Below are 16,501 nucleotides of genomic sequence, written 5' to 3' on the forward strand. Positions count from 1 at the left end.
ACTCGGCAGCCAATCAGAAGCCTGCATCGAATAAATTCGTGCTTCCGGACTCTCCCGAGCGTTATAAAGTCGCGTATTTGCATATCATTTTCCAAAGTAGACGCACAGAGAACACAATAAAAATGGATAAGTGGTTAGGAATCGAGCCAAAACCTCAGCCCCAGAAGAACAACAATGGGGTTTTTTTGCGATGAGTCGTCTTACTGCGTTTGAAGTTGTGAAAAATGTGGCGGCCAACTTTATGGCTGGGCAGGCAACTTTTCAGAGTGTCCGCTAACTTTTTGTCCTGCTTTTCAGACACTGTTGGATCGCTTGTTTTTCGTCCACTCTCTACCATGGAGGAGGACCTCTTGAAGCACATCTTCAAAAAGTTAAGTTGAACTCTAATTTATAGAGCATATTATTTTATGAAATGTTTATTTTTAATTACCGTATTTTCCGCACTATAAGGCGCACCGGGTTATAGGGCGCACCCCGAAAAAATAGTTTTTGGTCCTATTTTTGACATACATAAGACGCACCGGATTATAAGGCGCTACATTGGGAACGTCGACAAAACAGTCAGATAGTTCAGTCCAACTTCTTACCCCCTTAACATTCCCAAAGCTTGCAAAGATGCAAATACGTGTCGAGAACACGTGCGGATGCGGTGTCCGTACCATGTCACTCAAATGCATCGTTCCATCATTCGGAAGGTTAAAGTCTTGGGATTCAAGAAATGCCAACCATTCCTTAGTTTCTATTTTCTTTTTCGCTCGCAACTTTACTGTGCATATGACAATAAACACTTGGAATCGAGTTGAATTTAAAAATAGACAATCCATTCCATCCATTATCTGCACCGCTTATCACAGAAACATCGAGTTCAGTCTGAAACAAGATACAGGGTAAGATAATTCATATTTGTAGTTTATATTGTCCTACAATGTGTTCATGTTCAGTTCCAGTCTCTACTTCATTATATTCCTTCATTTTAAACTGTTATTACAAGGTCTTAACACATATTTATGGGAGATACTGCCAAATATTGAAAGTTTGGGTTGTTCTGATATAAAAGGCCAATAGTAACCACTCATAAGATGATTTCTGATTCTTTCATGGTCAAAATAACAAAAAAAAGTCAACACTTTTTAAGTGTTTTGGCTGGTCACGCAGTCTGGCTCCATACATGCGGCAATGTGACCTGTTTCAAATATTTCTTTTAAAATTTCACTTTTCCACCACATCACTCTTTTCAATTATTCATTTTTCACAGACGATGGGTGACCGGCCCTTCATCCAGAAACTCTTCCGGCCCGTTTCACCTGAAGGCAACCCTCACACGCTGGGTGACCTGCTTAAAGAGATGTACCCCGCAGCGTTAGCCAATCAGGGTATGTAACACACGTATTAAATTAGCAGACATTGTACTGCTTTATTTTTCCCACAAGATGCATACAAATCGAACCCAGGTCACCGCGGAAACCGCACCAAAGCCCAAGCACTGGACAACCAGTTATATAAATAACATATGAAAAGGCATTACATATAAGGTCATTACCGCACTATTTTTAGTAACAGTGCCAGAGAATGGAGAAAACAAAAAGTCATTCTAAAAAATATGGTAAATTAAAAACAAAAAAGCATGACAAGGGGAAACAACTCTTTGGTGTATCTGCTGATGAATTGGACTTTGAAGGACCTTAAAAATGCATTGTCAATTTTAAATTGGTACCGGGAATAAAAATGGTCTGATGATAAGATGTAACGCCTTTTCATGTGTCATCTATAGCATTAGTTGTTTTAGTCGTTATGATTTGTCGCTCTCACTGCTGTGAGCAAGGGTTGATTCCCAGTGCATTCAACGTGTAGTGTGAGCTAAGAAAGTAAAACTTTTTATATTAAAAATTTTCTACCAATTTTTAATATAAAAATTAGGGGTGTGCGTTATATATGAATAAATACAGTATTTTTGTAGCCGTACCCATCCCTCATCCTTCCAAGGTACAATGCATTTGAAAGGGCTCAAACAAATAGAAATATTTTTTAAAGCGAGCCCCTTATTTGCAAAAGCAGTGTCTGAAATAACGTCTGCCCGGACGCCCTGGGTGTGCATCTTTTACATCGGGCGTACAACTTACAAAACGTCTCCGCCCGGGTGGCCGACAATTTTTATAAGAAAAATAAAAAATATATATATATTTTTATTATTTATTTATTTATTTTCACAATCAAACGTTTGCTTTATTCCGATTTCGAAATCTTTGTTAGGTTAGGAAATTTCGGTTTGTCTGGAAATTTGCATACGCGGCTGCCAATCAGAAGCCTGCATTGAATAACTTCGTGCATCCGGACTCTCTCGAGCATTATAAGGTCGTGCATTTGCATATTGTTTTCCAAAGTAGACGCACAGAGAACTCAAGAAAAATGGCGAAGTGGTTAGGAATAGACGCCAAAACCTCAGCCCCAGAAGAAAGATTCAAAAGAAGCTGACAAAATTGATGACGCTACAAAACGTAAACATACATTAAAAGCATCGTGGAAAGAGGAGTTCACGTGGCTTGTAGCAAACATTTCATGAATGAAGAATAGTAAATATACGTACATACTGATGGCAGATGGAAAACAGCGTTGTCATATACATGCAATAAATGCTATAAGTAGATTTATAATAAACGTAGTTTTAAAGTGTTGTTCTGTTATATATTCTGATGATCAATCCCTAATACTTTGCAACAATGTTGTTGTTTTTTTGCGATGAGTCGTCTTATTGTGTTTCAAGTTGTGAACAATGGGGCGGGCAACTTTATGGCTGGGCAGGCAACTTCTGTCCGCTAACTTTTTCTCATGAGTTTCTCACACTGGCAAAAGTGTAATCAAGTCACATTTATTTGTTTCTTTATTTTTCTCCTAATCTCAAAACGTCTCAAAGGGCTGTACAGACCACCGTTAAGATGGTTTTCTTTTCTTTTTTTTCAATAATTAATATTACTACTGAAGCTTGGTGTTCTTCAAGCCCTCCTCTGCCTCTTGCACTTGCTCACATTGCTTCTCTTCTTACGGGCCCCCATTTAAATAGTAAATCAATGCAAAATGTGCACGTGGAGGCGCTCATGTGTGGCCCAAATAAAGATGAGAGGAAGCAGCGGCAGTCTAAACACAGAGGAGGGGAAGTAGATAAGGACACAATGAATCTGTCGAGACAGACGACCCGCAGCAGACTCACCTGCTCGCTGGAGACAGTGCAAGCCCGCCTCCACACACACAAATACATGCGATGTCTGGCTGTAGATTGGGCCGCCCCATTCACTTTCAGTCGGTCCACAACAAAATTCTATGCGTCTCGATTACTGTAATGCACTACTCACCGGTCTCCCGAAGTCCAAAATTAAGAGCCTTCAGCTGGTACAAAATGCTGCAGCGATGCTTTTAACTAAGACAAGAAAGTTTAAACACATGACCCCGATTTTAGCTAACCTGCATTGGCTCCCTGTTAGCTTAAGATGTGATTTTAAGGTTCTGTTGGTATTATACAAAATCAGGCATGGACTTAAAAAGTCCATGTTTTTGAGATGAAGTGTTTGAGGAGTATGTTAGGAGTGACAAGATTGGATAGATTGAGAAATGAAATTGTGAAAGACAGAAGTGGAGTAGTCGTGGAACTGAGCAAGGGTGTTGATAAGAGAGTACTGGGTTGGTTTGGACACATGGAGAGGATGGATGAGGAGCGAATGTTGAAGAGGATCTACAGAGCAGAAGTCAATGGAGGAGACCAATAGGAAGGCCGCGATTGACGTGTTATCAGTGCACTGCAGGAAAGAGGTCTAAATATAATGGAAGCTAGAGCTCTTGTTGGTGATGGGAAGGAGTGGAGAGGTGATGTGAAAGGACAGTGAGATTGTGAACGCGTTCTTAAGGATGGGCTGGGCACCCGTATAATGCGGCAGGGGTAAACCAGTGAAAGCTGTCGGGCCCTACTGTTTAACAAAAGAGTGTGTTGTGTCACCCTGACGGTGGTCCAAAACATTTTGTGTGTCTTTTTGCTATTTTTTTCTCCCTTTTATTTTCTTTGTTATTGTATGTGTTTGTCTTGCTGTCGGTCACCCCTCTTGAGGGATATGACCGAGGTAGATAGATTATAGGCATGGACTTGCCCCTTTATATTTTTCAGGTTTAAATCCCCCCTATCTTCCTGTTTGGAGCCTTTGCTCTAAAAATGCTGGTCCACGAGAGATCCCAAGAACCAAGAAGAAATCCGCAGGTTCGAGAAAGTTCTCCATTCGGGCCCCGGTGCTGTGGAATGCTCTTCCCCCTGGGATTCGATCTGCAACCTCAGTGGAACTGTTTGAATCGAGGCAAAAATTACACTTCTATTCTATAGCATATGAATAACCTATATTTTATGTTGACAATATCTGTATTTTCTGTTATTGCAACATCCATTTTGGCCTGGTCATCCTGGAAGGGGGATTACCTCATTTGCAGTCCCTTCTCAAGGTTTCTTAATTTTCCTCATGTTGAGGTTTTTGAGATTTTCCTTGCCCTCATGTAGGTTTTAGATCAGGGGATGGTGCAATAATAGTCTGTGGCTTGCAATAATCTGTAGTCTGTGCAGCCCTTTAAGACTCTTTGTGATTAAGGGCTATACAAATAAACATGACTTTACTTGACTTGACTATCAATAGCTAAACATTGTGAAGATATGAATGGATCTTATCCAGCTGTCCATCTCATCTCTTTGCTTTCCCCGTGGCTCAGATGTTAACGATCTGGGTTTCTCCTTATCCAGGAGCTCCTATTCCTCTTTGAAGGTGTCACTCAGGTGTAGTCTCTTCCCGAGGTTTCGTCTTCTCCCCCCCTTTCATGTCTTTGGCATCAAGTCCCTGTCTCTTCTGATCAAGGTGAAAGTGCTCCTTTCCTGCCGTCTCGTCCTCGTCTGGCAGATAGCGGAGGGGATGACGGCAGTGGATTAGGGCCAGCGGGTCGTGTGTTTGCGGTGTCGGTGGGCCTCACCGCCGCTATTGTTCCCCGGTTCAGACCCCAAACACGGGGGTCCCGGTCCCTCTGTGATCTTTCACACATCAAATGGGAGGCACTAGTGTGTTGTGTCTGAGGATCTGGTGAGACCGGGCGATGCAGCCTTCAAAAAAAATCTAACCTCTCCTCCTTAAGGTTTTTGTGCCTCTGCCTTCTGGTACTTGAAAAGATTTACATCACTCTAACCTCATTTTAAATGGATTCTTTCTTATGTTTTACTTTTAGTAGGGCTAGGAAACTGATCCAGTTTATTTGATGAATTTTTCACGTTAAAATCAACAATTTGAAAATCTGCTGAATCCTCAAATACAAGGTAGAGGCATTGAATTTGAGAAGCTTTGAATTGTCTTTATTGTCATCGATAACAACATATATGCAACAGTCTTGTTCCACGGACAGACTGAGGGGATCATTGCTTCCTCATGCCATGAGGCTCTTTAACTCCACCCGAGGGAGTAAAAGCCCACATTAAACCCCACCCCTAAATTTGCATATTTCCCTTTTTTATTACAGTGTTGCACTATTTAAATACTCTATAGCAAAACGTTGTATTGGGTATTTTTGTATTCTATACCTTTATTTTGTTATTTTATTTTTCAACACAAGGATACTGCTGGAAGTGTGAATTTCCCTACGGGATTAATAAAGTATCTCTATTTATCTATCTATCTATCTATCTATCTATCTATCTATATCTATCTATCTATCTATCTATCTATGATTACACATGGCACTCAAGGATAAACATGTAATTAAAACTTTAGAGAATAATAAGATTAACGACTGTCAATATATATATATATATATATATATAGGCAAAAGTATTCACAACGTAGTATCTTGTGTTGATTTTACAAAAAAAGCAGATTTTAAAATCAGTTATTCCCATTAAAATAAAATGTTATTTGAAAATCTCTGTTGGGTAGTGTTTATTGTTATGGATTCATAAAAAAAACCAACAAGAAATTTAGTTTTGAAAAAAATACACTAAATATGTATTTGTTTTATTATTAAGGTGCAGAGAATTTGTTTCATGATTAGCACTAACATTGCATTTAATAGTGATTCCTGTCTTAAAAAAATACAATCTCACATTGTATTTAATACGCTATTGTCAAGAACAGGATCAGGACCCAAATGCGCGACGTTTCTCACACAAGCCTTTTATTTTACGGGAAATGGGGAGTCATGAACGTTAGGCAGCAGTCTGGCGTGGAATGATAGGAAGCCAGAGCCTGACGAGATCGATACCAGTTGCTCGAGCAGATATCGGACAGACCGGTTTGATATCAAAACAGGATATCAAAATTAAACAGGACAACCTCGACAGGAACGAAATTGGGAACCGATATTAAACTTGTAGGACAAAATAAACGGGAACAATACCGGACAGGAAATACCCATAGAAACAGGACCGAGTCAAAACCCACGTCTTGCAGAAGTTCATTGGCGGACTGACAAAAGGTGAGAGAGAGCACTGAGCTTAAATAGACGGAAAGCCAATCTGTCAATGAGCCGCAGCTGGCGCCACACGGGCGGTCACTCTGCAGTAGAAGTTATAAAATGTGACCAATGCTATTTTTAGTGGAAGAAATGCTCATCCATAAGGATGCCTTTTGATAAAAGTTGTGTGACAGGAAAAACTAAAGGGGCTTCCCAGGCGCTTATTCCCAGCATGACTGAGGAAAAATGTCTCAGTTGTGCTCCAGGTGTGTTGTTAAGCAACCTTTTGCCCACGCATGACACATTGAAGTTGGTTCTCATAAGCTTTTTTCCTATCGGCTCGAGCACGACATGTCCCTTTTTTGTTGTTTGGGAAGAGGCGGAGGAAAGCCCCCGTTTAACTCTCCTTTCACCTCCTCCAATTTTCTCCTGTGAGTTAAGACATCATTCACTACCCTCTGGAACTTATTGCTAGGGGTGTGCTTTTAGAATATTATTATTGTCTTTTTTGACATCGTTAACACACAGGCAGAAGAAAACATGCCATATCAAGAACATCAAACCCCGACTGCCACAGCAACCAAAACCTGCTCGCTCGCTCGCTAATCTTAATATCGTTGGCCGTTTCTGACATTATGAAATGGAACACACAAGCACCGCTTACTCTACCTCGAAACGGTCCATCCGTTGTCGGGGAGGACTTCTGTCTCATTGCATTTGTGCTTTGTGATGAATGGTGCGAAACTGAGGGAGTCAAAGCGAAAGTACAAGAAATATTGACCTGCCAATGGCCTCAACAAGCCTAGTAAGTTTTAATAGCATCATCTATGATCTTGTTGGTGATAGAAATTTCTTCCTCATGCCATGAGGCTCTTTAACCCCACCCGGCGGAGTAAAGGCCCACATTAAACCACACCCCCTACATTGCATTTTACCGTACTTTTATTGCAGTGTGTCTTTTATGTAGCACTATTTAAATACTCTATACAACACGCTACAGTGGGTATTAGCACGTCACATTGGGTATTTGTATATTGTATTCCTTTTGCTTTATTATTGTATTGTTCTCAGCGAAGGGATGCTGCTGGAAATGTGAATTTCCCTGCGGGGATGAATAAAGTATCTATCTATCTATCTATGAGTGGAAAGGTGTTGTGAAAGGATAGTGAGATGTTTGGACGCGTTCTAAGGGATGGACAGGGCACTTGTATGATGTGGCAGGGGTAAACCAGCGAAAGCTGTCAGACCCTGAAGAGTGTGTTGTGTCACCCTGACTCGAGTGACATGGCCGCTTTCTTGTGTCCCGTTTCATCCGGAGGGACGAAAGCGTGACCCGACTTGGGTGCCAAAGTGCTTAACTTGTTTGGGTGTTTGGGCATTTGGGTTGGCCATGGTCGAATTTTTTTTTTGTGTGTGTTTTTTGCTACTTTTTCCCTTTTTTATTTTCTTTTTTTTTGTATGTGTTTGTCTTGCTGTCGGTCACCCCTCTTGAGGTATATGACCAGGGTGGATAGATAGATAGATAGATAGATAGATAGATCTATCTATCTATCTATGATCAGTAAACACAGACACAGATCAAGTCTCCTTGTCACAGGTCACATTCATTTGTATAGCCCTTATTCACACACTGTAGTCTCAAAGTCTCAATTACAACATCCCATGATTTTGTACCTACAAGAGTGCAAGGAAAAACTAAAACACCCCAGCATGAGGAAGATGAGAAAACTTGAAAAGGGGGTAATCCCTCTTCCAGGCCTACCAGTCTGCTGTCATGATTACTGATGCTGGGGGACACCTGAGTCTGCTCCGTTGGCGCCAGCAGCCTCGGACGCTGATTGGGTGCTCCTTTTAAACCCCCGGCTTTCTGCTACCGGTTGTCAGACCGTCTGCGAACCTCAGTTACAATAGGCAAGCTTTTTGACTCTGACTCCCGCCCGTTTTTGCTCCCGTTTATTTCCTGGCTTTTTGACTCGTTTTGTCTCCTGACCTCGTATAATTTGTTTTCCCCGGTTTTTGACCCGTTTTGGCCCACGACCGCCTCTACTCTCGTCTCCTGGCTTTTCGACTCGTTTCTGGCTCCTGACCACACCTTTGCTCCCCTACCCCGGCTGCTGACCTGTTTTTCCGTCCCCGACGCCACCCTCGCTCGTCACGGAAGTCCCACTTCCGCATTCAGAACGAATGGCTTCCCGCGACCACCGAGCTCCAGATCGTGTGTACCCTCCTTTCCCTTTTTCCCAATAAAACTCTGTGAAACGTTACTCTACCGGGCCCTCTCTCTATTCTGGTTTCTGACAGTCTGCGATAGATGTTGCATGGGCACAAACAGACAAAATTCATCAAGTATCTTCTCCCACAAGCGCTAAAGTAAGCTGACCTACTCCAGCTTTATGTTTTTATTCAAACGCTGCAGGTTTATACAACTCGCTCAGTCTTTTTTTTTTGCTTGCGCGGATTCACACCAGCGTTCATGTCCTGTCGCTTCCTAAATTTCACCCATTTGCAAGCAAGAAAATATTTAAAGTCTTATCCTTCTGGCTTCTATAGTGTCTCTTTTTAGAGTTATCAACACAGCCCAGAAGATAATCGGCTTATCTCTGCCCAGACATTGCCAGGTTGCGATACCGTAGCACAGCCATCAACATTATAAAAGACTCTTCCCACTCCGACCACCTCGTTTTTGACTTGATGTCTTTCAAAAGAAGGACAAATATGAGCAGCTTCAGCGACAGACTGTCACAGTCTTGTTCCACGGACAGACTGAGGAAATCATTTCTTCCTCATGCCATGTGGCTCTTTAACTCCACCCGGAGGAGTAAAAGCCCACATTACTTGATGTCTTTCAAAAGAAGGACAAATATGAGCAGCTTCAGCGACAGACTGTCACAGTCTTGTTCCACGGACAAACTGAGGAGATAATTTATTCCTCATGCGATGAGGCTCTTTAACTCCACCTGGGGGAGTAAAAGCCCACATTAAACCCCACCCCTAAATTTGCATATTACCCCCCCTTTTTAAAATTTTTTTTTTTTTTTTTTACAGTATGTATTTTCCATAGCACTATTTAAATACTCTATAGCAAAACGTTATATTGGGTGTTTTTGTATTCTATATCTTTATTTTATTATTTTATTCTTCAACACAAGGAGACTGCTGGAAGTGTGAATTTCCCTACGGGAAGAAAAAAGTATCCATTTATCTGTCTATCTAAGAGACAGCTTCTTCCCCAGGGTCATCACCAACTTAAACAAGCACACAAAACTTTAAAAACTTATCTTGCGACTTATTTTCTGATTTTCTTTTTCGGTTTTTGCTATTGGTTACTGCACAAAACTGCAAGAATATAGACTTATTTCGGGAAGTGAATTACTGCAATGCACTTGTTTTCATTGCACTATTGCTACGATGCACTATTCTTTTTGTATTCTTATATGTTATCAGTCTCTGAGCGCTATGTCGTAAATATCCTAATTTGTCTTTTCTTTTTCTTTTTAAATACATAATTACATGTTAACCCTGCAATGCCATGTGTCATCTCCTTGCATACAATGTTGACTACTTTGTTATGAATGGCAGACAATTCAGTTCAATACTTGAAATGCACACACTCCGGCTAGATTTTATTTTTCAGGTTGGTGTTTATGGTGAGTTCTCGAATATGAGAAATCTGAATAATTTTGAATAATAATTCGTTGCCCTTCCAGCTTTTGCATATGTACGTGGTTTGAATTTAATTCTATGAATTAGAAGATCGTTCTGACGACTATTCTGTCCAACATCATGTACCTGATAATGCAGGGTGTTGATGAGTCGATTTTTTTTTCATCTACATTTTTGCATAGTTGCAGGTTGTTTCCATCTTTTCAGTATTTTTAATGGTTGAATCTGTTGCCAATCTTCTGAAATGTGTCATATTCTTATTGAATGAGATGTTGTAGCCCCTCTATCTCGTCAGATTCGTCCGATTTGTTTCTTTTTATTGCTGTTAAGAAGTAAAAGAAAGCAAGAAACTGAATCCACACTCACTCACAAGCAATGTTCCCTCTAATTTTCCCCGGGTCTGAGCGTTCCCTCCAATTCGGTGAGCAACGCTTGAAACAACTGTGAGCAACAGCAGTCCCAAGTGTGGCAACTAAGTCATTATCCAACATGTCCAAAACTTGACATCACGTTACATTTTGCTGAGTTTTCGGCAATGCAATAAATTTTTGCATTATTAATGTATTATTGCAAAGGTTGTATGGCCTACAAACGTCATTTGTTTTTACAAAAATTCTTTCACAAGATTTCCATTTCTTTTTTTTCCTGGTATCTTTTGTCGCATCATGCTAACATTTTTGGGGGCTTATTTAGTCGGTTGCAGATACAGAACTGTATTTAATCACATTTTTTAGTGAAAGTACAATGTTGGCAACAAGATTGACCCGGTATAATTGGAAATTATTTGAATGCAACACAAACTTTTTCTTCTTGTTCCCTGTTTTTTTTCTATTTTTTTAATTCCTTTAAAAAAATCTCATTGTGTTTATTTTTTCCTAGCTGTTACTTTTTTCTTTTTGTTGTCTATATTTTCTTTTTTCCTTTTTTTCTTTCTTTTATTTTTTTCTGTCTTTTTCTGAATTTTCTGAATTTAGTTTTTTCTCTTCCTTTAGCTTTTTTTCCCAGCTTTTCACTACTTTTTCATTGTGGTATTTTTTTTCTTTTTTGTTCTATTTCCCCCCTTCGTTTAAGTCATTTTGTGCACAATTTTACATCATATTTGGTCGTGTAGGGATTAAAGAAGCAAAAACAACCTGAAGAGCCGTTTGGGACCCGAAAGAACCGATTCTTTTTAGTGAGCCGAGCCGAAGAATCCGGTTCTCGAAAAAACTCAACTAACTTTACTCAACTTCGTTCTACTTCGACATTAACTTCAAAATACTGCATTTAGAACACAACATCAGGGGAACCCTTGTATTTTGACCTTCATGCACTGTAACTTTGACTTAATTAGCTTCTTAATCAGCAATTTCGAGCCCTGATTTTTGTGAGCTGCCTAGATTTTCTTGTACGCGCGCAGCTTAGAGGGAACATTGTTCATAAGACAAAATCTCAGCTACTACCACCTTTAGTCGTGAATTATGACACAATGTCACTTTTTTTTGTCTCGCAGGTGAGGATAAGCGCTACCAGGTGATGATCCACGGCATCGAGCCCTTGGTGGAGACACCGCTTCAGTGGCTCAGCGAGCATTTGAGCCACCCGGACAACTTCCTGCACATCTGCGTGGTCCCGGCACCCTCTGACTGAAGTCTGACTCGCCGTTGCAACAGCAAAAACTTTGACAACACTCATGGAGACTGTCTGCTAAGAGGAAGTCATGATGTTCCTCTAGAACTTGTCAGAAGGAGTCCCCGGTGACCAAATTCCTGCACCTAGGCCAGTAATTGAGCCCTGGTAAGGAAAGCTTTAATGGGCATTTGTTAGTATGCTTTTTGTCCTCACTGAAATTAAATTATAGCACACTAGTAGAAGTCAATCCATGTTTATGTTTAGCCCTTAATTACAGGAAAGGGCTGCAAAGACTACTATTACCCTGATCTAAAACCTACATGAGGGCAAGGAAAAACACAAAACCTCAGCATGAGGAAATTAAGAAACCTTGAAAAGGATCCACACATGAGGTAATCCCCCCTCACTGATGACAAGGCTGCAATATATGTTGCAAAAGCATCAATAGACAATAGACAGAAATAATCAACAAGAATTATATTTAACAACAGAATGTCCCGTTTGAGACATCCTGAGGTAAACATCATTCATAAGCTATTGAATGGAAGTGTGTTTTAAGCCTGCATTTAAACATTTCCACTTAGGTTGCAAATCGAATCTCAGTGGGCAGGGCATTCCACAGCACCGCGGCTAGAATGGAGAACGTTCTCGACCCTGCGGATTTCTTCTTGGCTCTTGAGATTGCTAGTAGACCAGCGTTTTTCGAGCGTAGGCTCCGAGCAGGAACATAGGGGGAAATTAAATCTGAAAGATATGAGGGAGCAAGTCCATGCATGATTTGGTATACTACCAACAGAACCTTAAAATCACATCTTAAGCTAACAGGGACACAATGCAGGTTAGCTAAAATCGGGGTCATGTGATGAAACTTGCTTGTCTTAGGTTAAAGCCTCTCTGCAAATTTTGTACCGGCTGCAGGCTTTTGATGCGAGACTTTGGGAGACCGGAGAGTACTAGTTTTAGTAGTATTAATATCAGAAATACTCTGTCCTTATCATAACTGTTATCCATGACTTCACATTAGTTAAAGAACTTGATGCTAATGCCTTATTATAGGACCAGATTATGATATCTGATTGCCTTGTACGTAGCCATTCTACTAGTGTGCTGAGATGTCTTACTTGTTTGAATAAAGGATCAGACTTATTTTTAATACCTTTCAAACATTTACCAGCAAGAAGGAAGCCCTTGATGTGACAAAAAGTGACCTATTTGGTGCCAACAATTTACAGATTAAAGGCTCATTTGTCATCACATATTTGGTCCGATATGATCAGTTGTACTCAAAGGTAAACTCAAACTGTTCAGAAGTTAACATTTTTCCACCGGAATTAAGTGTTTCACTCAAGGTCTAAGGTAATTTTCTAATTGAGGTGACATTAACGCAATTTTTCTTTAAAAAAATAAAAATAATAAAGGAAAAGGGTTCAACCCTAATTTAAAAACAATCATTGTTGACCTCACGCGAAAATGGCTGTACTGAATTTTGTTTCAATTTGTTTGTTTTATGCATCGGCAGTAGGAACAACTGAGACTTAATCATGTTTTTATTAACTTTTCTACATTGAAATGATTACCAGCTCAGTAGCCTAGATGGTAGTGTGCCCGCTTTGAGACTGGGAGGTCGCTGGTTCGCGCCTCGGCCGAGACATACCTAATTGGTATAATGGCGGCGCCCTCTGTTGGCTGCGGCTGCATCGACTCGCTACAACGGGTCAGGTGTATCGACATTTCGTTCTGTGTACATTGTTACAAAGAATGACAATACAAAGGAAATTATTATTATTAATATTCTAAATTCAATCATTTAACTTTTGGCATGCAATAATGGCCTTAACTACTTACATACCTGGTTTTCTACTAGACTAGAAGCCAAGTAGAAAACCACAGTGCGATTGGATTAAACATTGCTGAAAGCACAGATGGCGTAGAAGAAGAAAGCCAACTCTCAACGTGACCAGCAACACCCAGTACCCACCGTCCCACACAGAGCAGAACCAAAAGCGGAACACGAGAAACCAGCAAAAAGGAATAATATCAAATGGCCAAAGGCGAATGAAGCAGAGGTATGGCTGACCTTGGATAGAGACCTAATAAACGTATCACAGGAAAGATTCCATGGAGGTGTTGAAGCCAAGCTAAACATGTTCAGGGACATCATATACCAGACCTTCAAAAAAAGGGTTGGGGAAGTTACCCCCGAGCAGAGGTTGACCACCAAGGAAAGGGAGATATGATCTGCATTTATAAAGATGATGACGAAGAAGGCGATCACTTAGGTTGCAAAAAGACGCCGACAACTCCGTAAAAGCTGGAGAAAGGCGACCTCTGAAGAGAAAGAAGGGGTGAAAGTCCTATGGGAGGAGGTCAGGCAAAGGCTATCTAGAGCGGAACGCATCCACAAGCGGAGCAAACGGAAGCAGAAGGAGCGTGACAGCTTTTTCAAGGATCCTTTCAATCACGCCAGGCCACCAGAGAACAACTGGAACAGCATGTGAGAAGGCAGTTCAGCGATCAGCTAAGAGATGGCCCACTAGGAACACCAGGATACGTTTGCCGTCCCAACACCCGAATTCAACACCTGGCCCCCCAAGCTTAGAGAGATCAGGCAAGTCGCGAAAAAGTCAAGGTCCTCGTCAGCACCAAGCCCCAATGAAGTTCCTTTCAAGTTATATAAGAACTGCCCCAAGATGCTTGTGGTACTGTGGCATCTCTCCAGAATTGCCTGGAAAAAGAAGCTCGACCCATCAGAGTGGCAAAGGGCTCTATTGGTCTTCCTTTAGAAAGAAGGAAACACTCGCGACATCAGCCAGTTCCGAAACATCGCCCTGTTCCACGTAGAAGGAATGATCAACTTGTCAGTTCTAGCCCAAAGAATGACCATTTACCTGCTAGAGAACAACTACAGCAACACTTAATTGCCAAAAAGCAGGAGTGCCGGATTTCCCTGGGTGGGTGGAGCACGCTACAATAATCTGGGACCAATCGGTAGAAGACCGACCTGCACGTCATTTGGCTTGATCCAGGAAATGCGTAGGGGTCAGTACCCCACCAGCTAATCAACTACTCCTTGCAGTTCTTCTACACGCATCAAAAACTTGGTAGCATCCTACTTCAGAGATCTGCAGATGTTCCCTGCCCTTCAGGAGTTCACCACCGGGTGGCAGCAACTAGAAATGGGAATTGCAATGAGGTGCACCATTTCTCCAGTCTTGTTCTTTGAGATAATCCTTGTTGGCGCTGGACAAATAGTTGAAGGACTCAAATTACCATCTGGCCAAAGGTTACCCCCACCTAGGAGTTATATGGACGACGTCCTGAGGCTCCTCTAGACGGCAGCATGTCCATCTTAACTGTTGAGAATGCTGGACCAGAAAGAAAATCAAGCCCTTCAAATCCCGCAGCCTGTCACTAAGAAGGGGAATCAGGAACAATAATGCCATATTCTTCGTTTTAGGAGAGAAAACTTCTCTCTTGTCTGAACAGACCCTTAAAAGCCTGTTTTGGTATCAGTGGCAGCAAGTTGTCCTGGTCCTGAGGCAGTTACCAATTATGGTAAACGTTCGATTTCTGTTATGGCTGCCAAAGGTGGCCCTCATAGGTTTTATTATTTTTTGTGCCTTAGTCAAGTCAAGTCATGTTTATTTGTTTGGCCCTTAATCACAAAGAGTCTCAAAGGGCTGCACATACCACAGATTATTGCAAACCACAGACTATTATTATAATAATAATAATAATAATTTCCTTGTATTGTCATTCTGTGTAACAATGTACACAGAACGAAATGTCGATTGCATCTGACCCGATGCAGCCGCAGCCAAGAGAGGGCGCCGTCCCCTGATCTAAAACCTACATGAAGGCAAGGAAAAACTCAAAAACCTCAGGATGAGTCAAGTCAAGTCATGTTTATTTGTTTGGCCCTTAATCACAAAGAGGTCATCCCCCTTCCAGGATGACCAGGCTGCAACGGATGTTGCAATAACAAATAATAAACAGATATTGTCAACATAAAATCTAGGTTATTCATATGCTATAGAATAGAAGTGTGTTTTAAGCTTGGATTTAAACATTTCCACTGAGGTTGCAGATCAAATCTCAGAAGGAAGAGCATTCCACAGCGCCAAGGCCCGAATGGGGAACTTTCCAGAATCTGCGGATTTCTTCTTGGCTCTTGGGATCACTAGTAGACCAGCATTTTCAGAGCGAAGGCTCCGGACCGGAACATAGGGCGAAATTAAATCTGAAAGATATGAGGGAGCAAGTAAATAGAATAGAATCAACATTTCAAAACTGCATATGGTATATGCTTGGGTTTGATGATATGAGAACTTTGTTTGTGATAAGCAGGGTTGGGTAGGGTTACTTTAACTTCATTACTTTTAATGACTTTTGGATTACTCCAATACCAAATATGCTAAGAAAAGACAAAGGAAACTAAATATGATTAAAATGACTAAATTTTGTGCAGGCTTGGGGAGTAACGGAATACATGGAACGGCAACAATGATGTTGGCAAGCCGTTTGGATTTATTTTCATTTTGTTTCTGTCGCATTTTATGTTCGTTTTGCCGGAGATCAAAGCCAGAAGGGAAAGCTTACCACGTGTTGTGAGTCATCATTTTATTCCTATTTAGTTTATTTTGTCTTTTATTAGCATATTTGGTATTGGAGTCATCCAAAAGTACCGTATTTTCCGCACTATAAGGCGCACCTAAAAGTCTTAATTTTTTTCAAAAGCTGACCATGCGCCATATAATACAGTGCGCCT

General features: G+C 41.0%; 1 protein-coding gene across 1 annotated transcript; it reads left to right on the forward strand.

Moving 5' to 3' along the window:
- Positions 1-1,255: 1,255 nt before the first annotated feature.
- LOC148373079 (autophagy protein 5-like) lies at positions 1,256-12,889 on the forward strand. The gene is made up of 2 exons (XM_088328150.1): positions 1,256-1,373; positions 11,615-12,889. Exons 1-2 carry the CDS (start codon positions 1,259-1,261, stop codon positions 11,749-11,751), a joined length of 252 nt encoding a protein of 83 aa, XP_088184276.1. The 5' UTR covers positions 1,256-1,258; the 3' UTR covers positions 11,752-12,889.
- Positions 12,890-16,501: the final 3,612 nt, after the last annotated feature.

Source organism: Urocampus carinirostris, chromosome 2 (assembly GCF_059441175.1).
Source record: "Urocampus carinirostris isolate Australia breed hairy pipefish chromosome 2, RoL_Ucar_1.0, whole genome shotgun sequence".
Taxonomy (NCBI): domain Eukaryota; kingdom Metazoa; phylum Chordata; class Actinopteri; order Syngnathiformes; family Syngnathidae; genus Urocampus; species Urocampus carinirostris.